The sequence below is a fragment of the Ranitomeya imitator genome, chromosome 4 (genome assembly GCF_032444005.1).
Source record: "Ranitomeya imitator isolate aRanImi1 chromosome 4, aRanImi1.pri, whole genome shotgun sequence".
In the NCBI taxonomy this organism is placed as follows: domain Eukaryota; kingdom Metazoa; phylum Chordata; class Amphibia; order Anura; family Dendrobatidae; genus Ranitomeya; species Ranitomeya imitator.
In genome coordinates, this window is record NC_091285.1 from 205,268,523 (window position 1) to 205,285,062 (window position 16,540).

At 49.6% G+C, this 16,540-nt stretch overlaps 1 protein-coding gene across 1 annotated transcript in view; it reads right to left on the bottom strand.

The window, feature by feature from the left end:
• Nucleotides 1-261, bottom strand: part of ACTR6 (actin related protein 6) — a 45,605-nt gene extending 45,344 nt beyond the window's left edge. The window contains exon 1 of the mRNA XM_069764308.1: nt 35-261. Coding sequence (XP_069620409.1) covers nt 35-234 — 200 coding nt within the window. The 5' untranslated portion in view covers nt 235-261. The remainder of the gene's footprint in view (nt 1-34) is intronic.
• Nucleotides 262-16,540: the final 16,279 nt, after the last annotated feature.

Here is a 16,540-nt window from a genome sequence, read left to right on the forward strand (position 1 = left end):
CCCGCCGGCGGGCTGCTCCCAGTTGTGAGCCCACCTGACTTCTCCGTTGCTGTAGCCGATCTTTGCGGTGTAGGCCCCGTTATCTAACACCAAGGTGGTCATCCCGGGTCTGGAAACCCCGCACACAGTATAGGGATCATCCGGGAATTGTGTGACGTGAACCGTACGAGCCCTGCGCCGCTCTTCCCGCTGCATTGTGGGAACTGGGAGGACCGTGATCACCTCCCTGGGCATAGAGAGTCTGGCTGCGGGTTGTTTCACTGTGTGAGTGTGCCGTAAAGCGTGGCGCGGCAATACAGCAGATGGGAGTGACTTCTCGGCCTGTAAGTAGCGGACACGCCCTGTGGTGCCTCAGGCAGGAGGACGCTTCTGTGTGCCGCCATTGTTCTCTGTGAGCTCTCATTTACCCAACGGAAGGCTTCACTGTAGCGGCCGGAGCCGAGGGAGCGATGAGGCCCAGCTGTGAGAGCTCAGCCGAGGGGCCTGCGTCCCCGGCTCTGTGCCCACCCGCAGGGGCTGGCGCTGCAACGGCACAGATTTACACAGAACCTGCAGGATTTCCTCATGACTAATGCACACACCACAAAGCTGCAGCGTGCCAGTTCTTTCAGGAAAGACGAGTTATAAGTGCACACGTTTAGAACCAGATTTTCTACTGCAACTACTGATTTGTTGGCAGGAAAAACAGCATAAAATACAGTGGGATGGAAATCGGCAGCATGTCTGCTGAAAGAATGAGCATGCTACAGTGATGAATCTCCAAGGAAAAATGACCAAGTGTGGTTTCTCCTTGCGGAGATTGACATGCTAGGCATGGCGACGCCTCTCACACAGCAAAACCAGATCTCTGCTTTGCCCTGATGAGGGGCAGTACCCCGAAACACATTGTCTGCAAACTGAGATTCTGGTTTGGCTATTATCCTAAAGGTACCGTCACACTAAGCGACGCTGCAGCGATACCGACAACGATGTCGATCGCTGCAGCGTCGCTGTTTGGTCGCTGGAGAGCTGTCACACAGACATCTCTCCAGCGACCAACGATGCCGAGGTCCCCGGTAACCAGGGTAAACATCGGGTTACTAAGCGCAGGGCCGCGCTTAGTAACCCGATGTTTACCCTGGTTACCATCGTTAAAGTAAAAAAAACAAACGCTACATACTTACCTACCGCTGTCTGTCCCTGGCGCTGTGCTTCTCTGCTCTGGCTGTGAGCGCCGGGCAGCCGGAAAGCAGAGCGGTGACGTCACCGCTTTGCATTCCGGCCGCTGTGCTCACAGCCAGAGCAGAGAAGCACAGCGCCAGGGACAGACAGCGGTAGGTAAGTATGTAGCGTTTGTTTTTTTTACTTTAACGATGGTAACCAGGGTAAACATCGGGTTACTAAGCGCGGCCCTGCGCTTAGTAACCCGATGTTTACCCTGGTTACCAGCGAAGACATCGCTGAATCGGTGTCACACACACCGATTCAGCGATGTCAGCGGGAGATCCAGCGACGAAACAAAGTTCTGGACTTTCTTCCCCGACCAGCGACAGCACAGCAGGGGCCTGATCGCTGCTGCCTGTCACACTGGACGATATCGCTAGTCAGGACGCTGCAACGTCACGGATCGCTAGCGATATCGTCTAGTGTGACGGTACCTTAAGTCATGTGAAGGCTCGATAAAGGGTCAACACTGGCTTGTATGATTGCTACCTTCCAATAGGTGGCACTAGAGTTCTAGTCCTCTTCCTCTCTGAAGAGACAATTTGCATAATTAGCCAAGGACAAATAAGCAGTATGTGCATGAGAGTTGAGGAATCTCATTCACTTTGCTGGGACTAGGAAATCCTTCTGATTTGGTGACAAATCTGCACAAAAAATACACCTTGTGCACACAGCCATAGGCTATGTGCACACGTTGCGGATTAGGCTTAGGAATTTCTGGTGCGGATTCTGCCTCTCCTGTCAGAAAACGCACCTGCGGATTTGTCGCGTTTTTGCTGTGATTTTCTTGCGGATTTGCTGCGTATTTTACCCCTGCGGTTTTCTATAATGGAATGGGTACAAAAACGCTGCAGATTCACAAAAAATTAGTGACATACTACTTCTTTTAAACCGCAGCGTTTCCGCAGGGGATTTTCCGCAAAGTGTGCACAGCATTTTTTTTTCTCATTGATTTACATTGTACTGTAAATCAATTGCGGATCTGCAGCGTTTCTGCACCTCAAAAAATGCTGCGGATCCGCAGAGAATCCGCAACGTGTGCACATAGCCTTAAATAGCTAATGTCACGGGTTTACCGCGATAGTGTGAAGCCAGGAGGCAGCAGCATCTGATTCCTCCTACTTCGGCGCTGGGAAGAAGCACTTCTCTCATTTTAATGTTTTACTATTGGCAGAACAGGGGTTAATCGGCCATGTTGGGAATCCCAGTGTTCAGTTGTCCACTCCCTTACCCTTTATAATCTGGTCTCTGTTACAAATCCCTGCCAGAGCTAGCTTTTGCTGCATCGCTACAGGAGAAAGAGGTGTTCATATGAGGAGAGTTGGAGGAGTTATCTGTGACTAGCTTGGTTTGTAAGTGTGGTAATTCCCTTTCTTTCTCTACTTTTGTTTGTTCTCCTACCTTCACACCCTGATGCATTCTTCTGTTATATGTGAGTGAATATTTTGTATGCCTGGAGTTTTCTGTTAACCCTTGTTTGTGTAGCCTTAGGCTACTTTCACACTTCCGTCATTTGGGCTACGTCGCAATGCGTCATTTTGGAGAAGAAAACGCATCCTGCAAAGTTGCCCGCAGGATGCGTTTTTTCTCCATAGACTTGCATTAGCGACGCATTGCGACGTATGGCCACATGTCGCATCCGTCGTGCGACGGATGTGTCGTGTTTTGGCGGACCGTCGGCACAAAAAAAGTTCCATGTAACTTTTTTTGTGCGACGTGTCCACCATTTCAGACCGCGCATGCGCGGCCGGAACTCTGCCCCCTCCTCCCAGGACACTACAATGGGGCAGCGGATGCGTTGAAAAAGTGCATCCGCTGCCCCCGTTGTTCATTTATTTCACAACGTACGTCGGGCCGACGCATGGCGACGGCCCCGTACCGACGGAAGTGTGAAAGTAGCCGTATTTGTGGGGTTGATGTACTACGGTGCACAGTAGCGCTCCTTTTCCCTGGGTTGGGGAAGAGACCAGACTGAGGGCTAACTCAGGAGATAAGGCAAGTGTAGAGGCCCCGGCATCTTCACCTTCAGAAGTATCCCGGAAAATAGGGTGAGCTAGGGTGCTACCTAGTGGTAGGGCCAGGGAAGGAGCCCCTGGTCACCAAACAGCTGTGTATTGACAGCTAAGACCTGTATAGCAGAGGCCTATGTACGCTCAGGCTCAGTCACTGATACATAGGACATTTCTGGACCTTAGCGTTCCAGGGAAAATCAGTGTCCATGGTTTTGTTTGGAGCTCACAATGCTAAAATAAGATCACAATGTGTTCAGATGTGCATCGTTGTAGAAGATTTTGAATAATACAGAAATTATCCCAGGAGCAGAGCATGTAAGGAGGTTCAGCAATAACTTCTTTTGAAGCAGTACTATAGCATCCAACCTCCTCTACAGTGGTGCAATTGTAGCATTATCCTGTGCAATCCACACAAGGGGAACCATGTTCTGTTCATCATGGCCCACCCTCTACACTTGTATGTGCATTGTTCATTACCACTCTAATCCCATTTCCACTATGCGTACACTGGCACCCTCGGCTTCCCTGCGGAGACTGACATGCAGCGCATCTTTCCAGACCGCAGCATGTCAATTTAAATATCACCAGTCCGATGTATAGCGAGGTGATTCCGCACGGTTCCGAACGCAGAATCGCCTGCGTCCAAAAGCCGGCAGCGCATTGGACACAGTGGACATGTGCTGCATCCAAAACGCTGCCGATTACTGACCGTGGGCATGTAGCCTAATAACAATTGCTGTTTTGTTATAGTGGAGCGCCCCCAGACAAAGGGCCACGAGTTCTCGGTACCGGGCCTCTCTGGTTCGGTTCTGAGGCTGTCACGGTGGCTAGACCCGTTCCGTGACCCTGCTAAGGGGCGTCCAATAAAAGGTGATAGGAGTCTGTCAAGGTTTCGTGACGCCACCTGTGGTGTTCGGTCAGGGTGACCGACGCTGCTGTGGGGTCCGCTGGGGTGATGGAATGGCAGCTGGATGGTATACCTTCCCACAGGTGAAGTATGTCCCCAGGGCTTCCCAGTAAGGTGGATGGTGTGAGGTGCAGTCAATAACGAGGACACAAGGTTGCAGTCTCTTTACCTCTTTACTGAAGACTTCAGGATCCTCAATCTAAAGCACGCTTAACAGGGCTATCTGAGACCGGCCAGTCCGATGGGCACTTCCAGAGTTCCCTTTGCAGGTGGAAATCAGTGCCTACAACCAGCGTCTGTGTGTTGTAGTGCTACCCTGCTGAGCATTCGGAATAGTCCTCACAACTGCTGTTCTCGTTCGTTCGTTCTTTCTAATTCTCTCTCGCTTGTTCCAGATGTTACTAGTTTCTCGTCCCCCAGTATGTTATGGCTAGGACGCACCCGTATGACGGGAAGGCTCGGAGCTCTTCCGGGACCCTAGAGACTCCCCTCTCCACGCGTTGCCCCCTATGTCTTCGTGGGAAATTTAAGGTAGACAGCCAACCTATAATTAACTGTCCTGCGGAGTTCGAAGTAAGGCCTAGAGTCTGTTACTCCCGCGGTGTTCCGGCCACCAGCTACGCGCTTCAGTAGGATGTTGCCTCAGTCTCACGGCACGACTCCTACTGGTTCTCCTTTGTGCTTGATCTCGTTTCTCACTGTTCCACAATATCCTTCCCTTTGTGTCACTTCCTTAGGATACCGCCGTGGGGTGTGCAGGCGCGGTTCCGTAACGTTCTGCTCTGTTCGCTAGGCACCTGCCAGGTTCCCACACCTGACAGGGACCCCCCTGTGTCTTCTCCCTGCAACACCCCCTGCCACGGGATGTTGCCTGAATCCAACCCAGTCAGCTTCTGACTAACTTCCTATCCAACCCCTAGTTTTACCAGTGTGAGGAGTGGCCCAATAAATAAAGCCTTTTGCTCCCCCTAGTGGCCGGAGTGTGAAGTGTAATGTGTGCTGGTGATACCTGGTCAGTAGAATTCCTTCAGTGCCATCAGACGTACCATCACTCCCCTTAGTGGCAGAGTGTCATACTGCAACGACCAGATCTCTGGGGCGCTGCACTCCCCCCCGGTTAAATCCAGTACTCCTGGACTGGGAAGAAGAACAACTACATTTCAGCAAAAGACATACAAAATTTTTGAAATGCTTAAAACAAGTAAATAGAACAATGCTTCCCTTTATGGGAGGTGAGGACACTTGAACGTTACAAACAAAAACAGGATTAAATATTTTTATATAACATTATGACTATAAATAACTCTTATCACCCAGCCGGGTATTCTACTAAGTGCAAACTCTGAACAATAAATTAACTTTTCCTTTAAGGGCGTGTAAGCTGAACCCACTAAAGGCCTACTACAAAATACTATAAAATAACAACTTGTCTTTCCTTTCTAGCTTCACCAATGCAGGACCGCCTAGCTCCTGGGCCGGGCCTACTGTCATTGTATCTCTTTCAGCAACCAACTGTCGTTCTACGGTTCTCAGGAGGACTCTCTCACTAACCCCTACGGGTTCACTTTCAATCTTTCCTGTCTTCAATCTCTATCAACATTATCAAACTATTCTAAATTTCAACATTATCAACATTTCAACCTTTCCTAAGGCAACATGTAAACATTCCCTTTAAGAGGGAGCCGAGTCTCTAGGAAGTAGTGCAGATTCTCTCTGTCTGCAAGTCCAATGAAAGCAAGACCTTCTGCATCATGTCCAAAAGCATTATCTTCGCAAAGTCTTCTTTCTTTTGTAAAACCGGTAGGGAGCACCTTTAAGAAGGTGCAAACTATATACAAAACAGTTTTGGAATCATTCACTGTTCATGATCCGGCAGTCTTTTAAACAATGATGAACTTGTGCAAAGTAGATAAAGGAATGAAAACAATAGGGATCCCGGGTCAACAAAGGGATCCCTTTAAGAAATAACCCTGGACGGGTTTAAAGCAGCAACAGCAGGAAACAGTTAACTATTTACATTTGTCGGGGTTTCGAGGTTTATTTCTATAGTAGGTTGCAAGGCATCAGTCGGTAGCGAACACTTCCCAACCGTGGAAGCTCTGGTTCCGTGTTCTCGCCTGATGCGGTGTCAGTATCATGGGTTCGTCTCTCAGGTGCGGCCAGGTCACCCGGTGTTTGGATCCGAATGTCAGCTTTGGTTGCAAGTTCAGTAGCGGCGATAATGCACACTGTGGTGACAGGGGTGGAATTCGTCAAATCAGGGTTAGTCGTAGTCAGGACAGCAGGTGGCGCCATTACCGGCTCGCATCGGTAGACGTTTCGAGCGCACCACCCTTGCGCACTCCGATGGCGGGTGTACGTCACTTGGTCTCCTCTGTATAGCAGCCGATCATCACATCTATCGCGGCGCGGGGGTCTTCACATTGTAGCTAGTAAAGAAGATCTCCGTCGGTAGCCCCAGTTCCTGTATATAGCCCCAACCCCGCTTCGGGTGAAAGGCCAGCACAGTCCCCCGCTTTACCGGACTTCCTTTACTGCGTTCTGTCTTTGGTCCCTGTACTTTCGGTGGGTCACTTTGTTCCGTCTCTTTTCGGTCTTTCCAGTGTAAAATTAGGCATTGTTTATAGTGTTCCCAAGTGAGCGCAGCGATGCTGAGGCCCTCCTGCATGGTTCCGTCTGGCCCAATCCTTGGGGTGTCCCACTGGAAGACCACCCCCTCTGGGCTTACATCCAGTGGTACTCCCATAGTCGTCGGTAGCGGAGGCACCAGCTTCTCCATGGTGCCGGGGGCCATAACCACCAGTTCAGGAGCAAGGACTCGGTCACTGTCAGGACGGGGAGCGGTCACGGGAGCCGGATCGGTCAGGAGGGCAGGGGCGTTTTCCATACCTCCGTCTGATGTGGTTCCACCAATGCCGATCGGTTCCAGTGATGAGGGCACTAGAGTCGGCTGCGGCTCAGACCGCGGTTCTCCCGATGAGGCCCTCGGTGACGGCTCCAACTTCCATTGCTTCACATCGGCTGGCTCCACACTCGGGATAGGCCGATTCGGCTCCTCCACCCGCGGCCCCAAGAAGTCCGAGTCCTCCAGCCGTGGCAGATTCGAGTCCGGATCCTCCTCCAACTGACGGGGACAGGCCAGGATCACTCCTTCATCGTTCGGGCACCCGCTGATCGTCATCCCCACTCCGGGATCTGCGATGGCACTCACACGCTGCTCCTCCATTTTCTGGGGGTGGAGCTCCTCCTTGTCTTGGTTCCCGCTGTTGCAAATCAGAGGGCGGTTCTCCTCTGCTTTGGGGCAGATCGTCCTCCCTCAACAGTAATGGGAGGGGGCGGTCAGCACTTTTGGCGCCACTTTGGTAGTCTCCTCCCATGACACGCCCTCCTTCTTCCCCTGCACTCTTTGTGGCGCGGCAATGGCGGCAGTTTTGGCGGGAATCTCGCGGCAGATAGCAATACACAGTCTTTGCAATAAATCACAGTCTAAACACGTTTCAATCACAATTCCAAGGCACACATGACTTGCTTCTCAGGTTTAAGTACGATCCTGTTCGTGACGCCAAGTTGGAGCGCCCCCAGACACAAGGCCACAAGTTCTCGGTACCGGGCCTCTCTGGTTCGGTTCTGAGGCTGTCACGGTGGCTAGACCCGGTCCGTGACCCTGTTAAGGGGCGTCCAATTAAAGGTGATAGGAGTCTGTCAAGGTTTCGTGACGCCACCTGTGGTGTTCGGTCAAGGTGACCGACGCTGCTGTGGGGTCCACTGGGGTGATGGAATGGCAGCTGGATGGTATACCTTCCCACAGGTGAAGTATGTCCCCATGGCTTCCCAGTAAGGTGGATGGTGATTGTGTGAGGTGCAGTTAATAACGAGGACACAAGGTTGCAGTCTCTTTACCTCTGTACTGAAGACTTCAGGATCCTCAATCCAGAGCATGCTTAACAGGGCTATCCGAGACCGGCCCGTCCGATGGGCACTTCCAGAGTTCCCTTTGCAGGTGGAAATCAGTGCCTACCACTAGCACCTGTGTGTTGTAGTGCTATCCTGCTGAGCATTCGGAATAGTCCTCACAACTGCTATTCTTGTTCATTCGTTCTTTCTAATTCTCTCTCGCTTGTTCCAGATGTTACTAGTTTCTCGTCCCCCAGTATGTTATGGCTAGGACGCACCCGTATGACGGGAAGGCTCGGAGCTCTTCCGGGACCCTAGAGACGCCCCTCTGCACGCGTTGCCTCCTATGTCTTCGTAGGAAATTTAAAGTAGACAGCCAACCTATAATTAACTGTCCTGCGGAGTTCGAAGTAAGGCCTAGAGTCAGTTACTCCCGCGCTGTTCCGGCCACCGGTTACGCGCCTCAGTAGGCTGTTGCCTCGGTCTCACGGCACGACTCCTACTGGTTCTCCTTTGTGCTTGATCTCGTTTCTCACTGTTCCACAATATCCTTCCCTTCGTGTCACTTCCTTAGGATACCGCCGCGGGGTGTGCAGGCGCAGTTCCGTAACGTTCTGCTCTGTTCGCTAGGCACCTGCCAGGTTCCCACGCCTGACAGGGACCCCCCTGTGTCTTCTCCCTGCAACACCCCCTGCCACGGGATGTTGCCTGAATCCAACCCAGTCAGCTTCTAACTTCCTATCCAACCCCTAGTTTTACCAGTGTGAGGAGTGGCCCAATAAATAAAGCCTTTTGATCCCCCTTGTGGCCGTAGTGTGAAGTGTAATGTGTGCTGGTGATACCTGGTTAGTAGAATTCCTTCAGTGCCATCAGACGTACCATCACTCCCCTTAGTGGCAGAGTGTCATACTGCAACGACCAGATCTCTGGGGCGCTGCACTAGCATATGTAGGTTAATTATGTTAATGCTCCTACATAGGCTGGTGACTGTGTGTGTGTCTTTATTTAATATTAATGAGGGTAACTGGCTGAAGAGGTTGAACAAGGAAATTACATCACATTTTTTTTTACATATATATACACAGTACAGACCAAAAGTTTGGAGACACCTAAGTTAAAGATTTTTCAGTATTTTCATGACTATGAAAATTGTACATTCACACTGAAGGCATCAAAACTATGAATTAACACGTGGAATTATATACTTAACAAAAAAGTGTGAAACAACTGAAATTATGTCTTATATTCTAGGTTCTTCAAAGTAGCCACCTTTTGCTTTGATGACTGTTTTGCACATTCTTGGCATTCTCTTGATGAGCTTCAAAAGGTAGTCTCCGGGAATGGTCTTCCAACAGTCTTGAAGGAGTTCCTAGAGATGCTTAGCACTTTTTGGCCCTTTTGTCTTCACTCTGCGGTCCAGCTCACCCCAAACCATCTCGATTGGGTTCAGGTCTGGTGACTGTGGAGGTCAGGTCATCTGGCGTAGCACCCTATCACTCTCCTTCTTGGTCAAATAGCTCTTACACAGCCTGGAGGTGTGTTTGGGGTCATTGTCCTGTTGAAAAATAAATGATGGTCCAACTAAACGCAAACCGGATGGAATAGCATGCCGCTGCAAGATGCTGTGGTAGCCATGCTGGTTCAGTATGCCTTCAGTTTTGAATAAATCCTCAACAGTGTCGCCAGCAAAGCACTCCCACACCATCATACCTCCTCCTCCATGCTTCACGGTGGGAACCAGGCATGTAGAATCCATTCGCTCACCTTTTCTGCATCGCAGAAAGACACAGTGTTTGGAACCAAAGATCTCAAATTTGGACTCATCAGACCAAAGCACAGATTTCCACTGGTCTAATGTCCATTCCTTGTGTTCTTTATCCCAACCAAGTCTCTTCTGCTTGTTGTCTGTCCTTAGCAGTGGTTTCCTAGCAGCTATTTTGCCATGAAGGCCTGCTGCACAAAGTCTCCTCTTAACAGTTGTTGTAGAGATGTGTCTGCTGCTAGAACTCTGTGTGGCATTGACCTGGTCTCTAATCTGAGCTGCTGTTAATCTGCGATTTCTGAGGCTGGTGACTCAGATAAACTTATCCTCGGAAGCAGAGGTCACTCTTGGTCTTCCTTTCCTGGGGCGGTCCTCATGTAAGCCAGTGTCTTTGTAGCGCTTGATGGTTTTTGCCACTGCACTTGGGGACACTTTAAAAGTTTTCCCAATTTTTCGGACTGACTAACGTTCAAGGGAACCTGTCACCCCGAAAATCGCGGGTGAGGTAATCCCACCGGCATCAGGGGCTTATCTACAGCATTCTGTAATGCTGTAGATAAGCCCCCGATGTTACCTGAAAAAGGAGAAAAAGACGTTAGATTATACTCACCCAGGGGCGGTCCCGCTGCTGGTCAGGTCGGATGGGCGTCTCCGGTCCGCTCCGGCGCCTCCTATCTTCTTTCCATGACGTCCTCTTCTGATCTTCAGCCACGGCTCCGGCGCAGGCGTACTTTGCTCTGCCCTCTTGAGGGCAGAGGATAGTACTGCAGTGCGCAGGCGCCGGAAAGGTCAGAGGCCCGGCGCCTGCGCACTGCAGTACTTTGTCTGCCCTCAACAGGGCAGAGCAAAGTACGCCTGCGCCGGAGCCGTGGCTGAAGATCAGAAGAGGACGTCATGGAAAGAAGATAGGAGGCGCCAGAGCGGACCGGAGACGCCCATCCGACCTGACCAGCAGCGGGACCGCCCCTGGGTGAGTATAATCTAACGTCTTTTTCTCCTTTTTCAGGTAACATCGGGGGCTTATCTACAGCATTACGGAATGCTGTAGATAAGCCCCTGATGCCGGTGGGATTACCTCACCCGCGATTTTCGGGGTGACAGGTTCCCTTTCAGTTCTTAAAGTAATGATGGCCACTCATTTTTCTTTACTTAGCTGCTTTTTTCTTGCCATATTACAAATTCTAACAGTCTATTCCGTATGACTATCAGCTGTGTATCCACCAGACTTCTGCACAACACAACTGATGGTCCCAACCCCATTTATAAGGCAAGAAATTCCACTTGTTAAACCTGACAGGGCACACCTGTGAAGTGAAAACCATTCCCGGTGACTACCTCTTGAAGCTCATCAAGAGAATGCCAAGAGTGTGCAAAGCAGTCATCAAAGCAAAAAGGTGGCTACTTTGAGAACCTAGAATATAAGACATAATTTCAGTTGTTTCACACTTTTTTGTTAAGTATATAATCTCACATGTGTTAATTCATAGTTTTGATGCCTTCAGTGTGAATGTACAATTTTCATAGTCATGAAAATACTGAAAAATCTTTAACTTAGGTGTCTCCAAACTTTTGGTCTGTACTGTATATATTTAGCTTACAAATCCGCATCAAATCCACGCAGAATTTGCGTTTTCTGCCAAGAGAGACAGAATCCACGCAGAGTTATACACAAGCAAATCTGCAACGTGCGCACATAGCCTTATAGAGGGCTTAGGAGCATAGTCCGCTGCAAAACAGGGCAAGCGGGAATGAGTTGTACAGCCGGCACCTATCTCTAACAGCAACTTTTTTTGTTTGTTTTTTTACAAGTTTCTGGGGTTTTCTTTTTGGAATACTAAAATATTGTAGATTAAAAAAAAAACAACTAAAGATTAGTATTGCCATAATCAAACTGACCAGAAGAATCTTGATGCAAGATCGTTTTTTTACCGTACAATTAACATAAAAATGAAAGCCCAAAAAAACGGTTGCATTTCTTTTCCCCCGTTTCACCACTTTTGGTTTATTTTCCCATTTTTTCGGTATGAAATTTGGTAAATGTAATGGTGTCATTCAAGACTACAACACATCTTAAAAATAAAATAAATAACTAAGCCCTTCGATGGCAAAATATAAAAGTGGATTTTGGAAGAAGAGGATTAGAAAACAAAAGTACAAAAATGTGAAATGCCGTTTCCTGAATGGGTAATGGGAACCCATCAGCAACACAGAAAGACTGTTCAGACCAAGCACCGGTGCTAAAGTGTACCTTTACTCTGGCCAAGTAGTCGAGTGCACCTTTCCACTTACCATATATACTCGAGTATAAGCCGAGATTTTCAGCCCAAATTTTTGGGCTGAAAGTGCCCCTCTCGGCTTATACTCGAGTCACGGTAGCGGTGGGGTCGGCGGGTGAGGGGGAGAGGGCGCTGAGGCATACTTACCTAGTCCCAGCGATCCTGGCGCTCCCCGCCTGTCCCACGGTCTTCTGTGCTGCAGCTTCCTCCCCTCTTCAGCGGTTACGTGGGACCGCTCATTAGAGAAATGAATAGGCGGCTCCACCTCCCATAGGGGTGGAGCCACATATTCATTTCTCTAATCAGCGGTGCCGGTGACCGCTGATAGAGGAAGAGGCTGCAGCACAGAAGACCGTGGGACAGGCGGGGAGCGCCAGGATCGCTGGGGCTAGGTAAGTATGTCATTATCACCTGTCCGCGTTCCAGCCGCCGGGCGCCGCTCCATCTTCCCGGCGTCTCTGCGCTCTGACTGTGCAGGTCAGAGGGCGCGATGACGCATATAGTGTGCGCGGCGCCCTCTGCCTGATCAGTCAGAGCAGAGAGACGCCGGGACCGGACACTGGGAGCTGCAATCAAGAGAGGGGAGTATGGCTTTTTTTATTGCAGCAGCAGCAGCTGCACAGATTTATGTGGAGCATCTATGGGGAAATATGAACGGTGCAGAGCACTGTATGGGGCACAGCTATGGGACAAAAATGAACGGTGCAGAGCATATATGGGGCACAGATATGGGGCAATATGAACGGTGCAGAGCATATATGGGGCACAGATATGGGGCAATATGAACGGTGCAGAGCATATATGGGGCACAGATATGGGGCAATATGAACGGTGCAGAGCATATATGGGGCACAGATATGGGGCAATATGAACGGTGCAGAGCACTATATGGCACAGCTATGGGGCAATATGAACGGTGCAGAGCACTATATGGCACAGCTATGGGGCAATATGAACGGTGCAGAGCACTATATGGCACAGCTATGGGGAAATAATGAACGGTGCAGAGCACTATATGGCACAGCTATGGGGAAATAATGAACGGTGCAGAGCACTATATGGCACAGCTATGGGGAAATAATGAACGGTGCAGGGCACTATATGGCAGAGCTATGGGGAAATATGAATGGTGCAGAGCACTATATGGCACAGCTATGGGGAAATAATGAACATGCAGAGCACTATATGGCACAGCTATGGGGAAATAATGATCTATTTTTATTTTTGAAATTCACCGGTAGCTGCTGCATTTCCACCCTAGGCTTATACTCGAGTCAATAAGTTTTCCCAGTTTTTTGTGGCAAAATTAGGGGGGTCGGCTTGTACTCGGGTCGGCTTATACTTCGAGTATATACGGGTACTTGTTTTCCATTTTTGTCCTCCTGTCCCTTAATTGACATCTTTGGCTTGACAAAAGCCAGAGAAGGGTAGAAATTAGTGATGAGCGAATGTGCTCACTGATGTCTTCGGCGTGCTCGAAAAATATGCTCTAGTCCTCTCGGCTGCATGTCTTGCAGCTGTTTGACAGCCGCAACACATTGCAGAGATTGCTTGTTTCTGAAGCTGAGCCCACTCCATATGGGGCAGATGCTGGCTGTATGATACAGCCAACATTTACTAGTAACAAAACACCAAACGGAGCTAACTCAGAACACTGTTGTTTAATTATTTAAATGGACTGCTTGCCTGTGCCTCCATCATCATGACGCGGTCGCAGGAGGCCAGTGGGTCACCGTGGCATCCAGTGGCTTGATATTGTGCTCCGCCTATCATACAGCAACATCGATTATGCAATACATTGCAATACTGTAGTGTTGCGGTATACAGCATGTTCACTTGCAGTAGTACCCTTTAAATGGTCACCTGATGCACAGCTGACTGTTGGTGATAGTTTTCTCTGTGGAGACCAGCCTTGCAGGAGCAGCTCTCTGGTGTCCATCACTGCTGGTGTTTGGAGTTCTGTTGCTGTGCTATCTGATGTGTGGAGCTTGGACATGGAAAAAGCCAGATAGGAAGGGACGGGGTTTGACTTTCTTAAAGGGAATCTGTCACCCCTAAATTGGCCTATAAACTAAGGCCACCTGCATCAGGGGCTTATCTACGGCATTCTGTAATGCTGTAGATAAGCACCCCTCCCCCCGATGTATCATGAAAGATAAGAAAAACAGGTTCTTATACTCACCAGGGGCGGATCGGGTCTGATGGGCGTCGTGGTCCGGGTCCAGCTCCTCCCATCTTCATACGATGTCGTCCTCTTCTTTTCTACCTGCTGCGGCTCGCGCAGGCGGACCGCGATGCCCATTGGACCGGAGAGCAGCGGGACCACCCCTGGTGAGTATAATAGCCTGTTTTTTCTCATCTTTCAGGATATATCAGGGGCTTATCTACAGCATTACAAAATGCTGTAGATAAGCCCCTGATGACGGTGCCCTTAGTTTATAGGCCAATTTTGGGGTGACAGATTCCCTTTAAAAAGAAAGTACCCTTTTGAAGAGGAAGCGTCCTCTTCTTGGGATAAGGCCCCTAAATAGGACGTAGCAGAGTCCAAGATCTCAAGATGATTCTCCCTGCCCTTTGAGGACATGGGGGTCGTTAAAAGAACCATTGGACAAGAAAACTGACAGCTTCCTTAAAGGTGGCCTGGGAGTACTCAGGGGGGGCCCTAAGACTGGCCATCGTGGCTATATGCACGGTCAGATCTTTGAAGGTCTGGCTGGAGAACTTCAAGGACCAGTTGGAGCAGCAAGTCCAAAGGGATACCATCCTGGTGTCAATTCCAACCCCGTCACAACATGCGCCATATTAGTACTGCGCATGTCGTGTCTTCCCCCTTTGATGTGGGCTCTGGTGCTGAGCCCACATTTTTCCTGGCGTGTTAGCTGTTTTGAACAGCTGACGTATCCAGAACAGTCGCGAGTGGAATCGCCATCTGGCAATCACACCGGAAATCCATCCATCAGTGACCCCCGGGTCACTGATGGGTTGGCATGACAACTAGAGGTCTCCTTCAGACATCTATGGTTGTCATTGCCGGCTTGCTATGGACGCCAACCCAGTGGCTGGCGCTCATAGAAAGGGAGCAATTCTGCTAGAAATGTGATCTAATTATCGCCTGTATGTAGCAGAGCCGATCGGGTAACGGCAGCTTCTAGTCTCTAGCAGTAGATTTCTGACACTTAAAATATACAGAGAGTGATACCCTGAATCAAACCCAGGTCCCTCCAGCCTAGCCCAAGTGGGTTCTGGGCACCAGAACTGGCATCAAAGTGGGCAAATAGACCATTTTCACACATTTGAATAAGGAACTGATGTTTATAAGGGGTTAAATGCCTTTGGGCCACTGATCTGACATTTAAAATACACAGATATTGATGCCCTGCAACAAACCCAGGTCCCTCCAGCCTGGCCCAAACTGGTTCTGGGCACCAGAACTGGCATCAAAGTGGGCAAATAGACCATTTTCACACATTTGAATAAGGAACTGATGTTTATAAGGGGTTAAATGCCTTTGGGCCACTGATCTGACACACAAAATACACAGATATTGATGCCCTGCAACAAACCCAGGTCCCTGCAACAAACCCAGGTCCCTCCAGCCTGGCCCAAATGGGTTCTGGGCACCAGAACTGGCATCAAAGTGGTTAAACAGCCCATTTTCACAGATTTGAATAAGTAACTGATGTTTTAAGGGGTTAAATGCCTTTGGGCCACTGATACCACAGTGCATACATAGAGAACAGGGAGCCTCACATCAAAAACAGGTCCCTCTAGCCTGGCCCAAATGGTTTCTGGGTACCAGAACTAGCATCAAAGTGGGCAAACAGCCCATTTTCATAGATTTGAATAAGTAACTGATTTTTTAAGGGGTTAAAGGGAACCTGTCACCAGTTTTTTTGCCTATCAGCTAAAAATATCATCTAATAAAGTGTGAGCTATACATTCCCCAACTATTTGTGAACCCCCCGACTCCCCATGAATCCCCCATAAGAACCTTTTATATTTCTCCAGCGCCGTATGGAAATATTCTCGGTCCGATGGGCGTTGGTTTTGGGCCCTCTCCCCACTCCAAATCTGCGTGCCGTACGCATTCCGTTCTGTGAATAGCATTGTTCGCCTACAGGCTCGTGCGTGCGCAGTATGCTTTGCCCAACTGCGGGCAAAGCCGAAAAGCATTAGTGCGCATGTACCGGTAAACTACGTCCCGGAACACAGCAAAAGACTTCAGGGACATAGTACTTCCAGAGCATGCGCACTAATGCTTTTCGGCTTTGCCCGCAGTTGGGCAAAGCATACTGCGCACGCGCAGAAGGTAATTTGAAGGTGCACGCACGAGCCTGTAAGCTAACAACGCTATTCACAGAACGGAATGCGTACGGCACGCAGACTTGGAGTGGGGAGAGGGCCCAAAACCAACGCCCATCAGACTGGACCGAGGATATTTCCATACAGAGCGGGAGAAATATAAAAGGTTCTTATGGGGGATTCA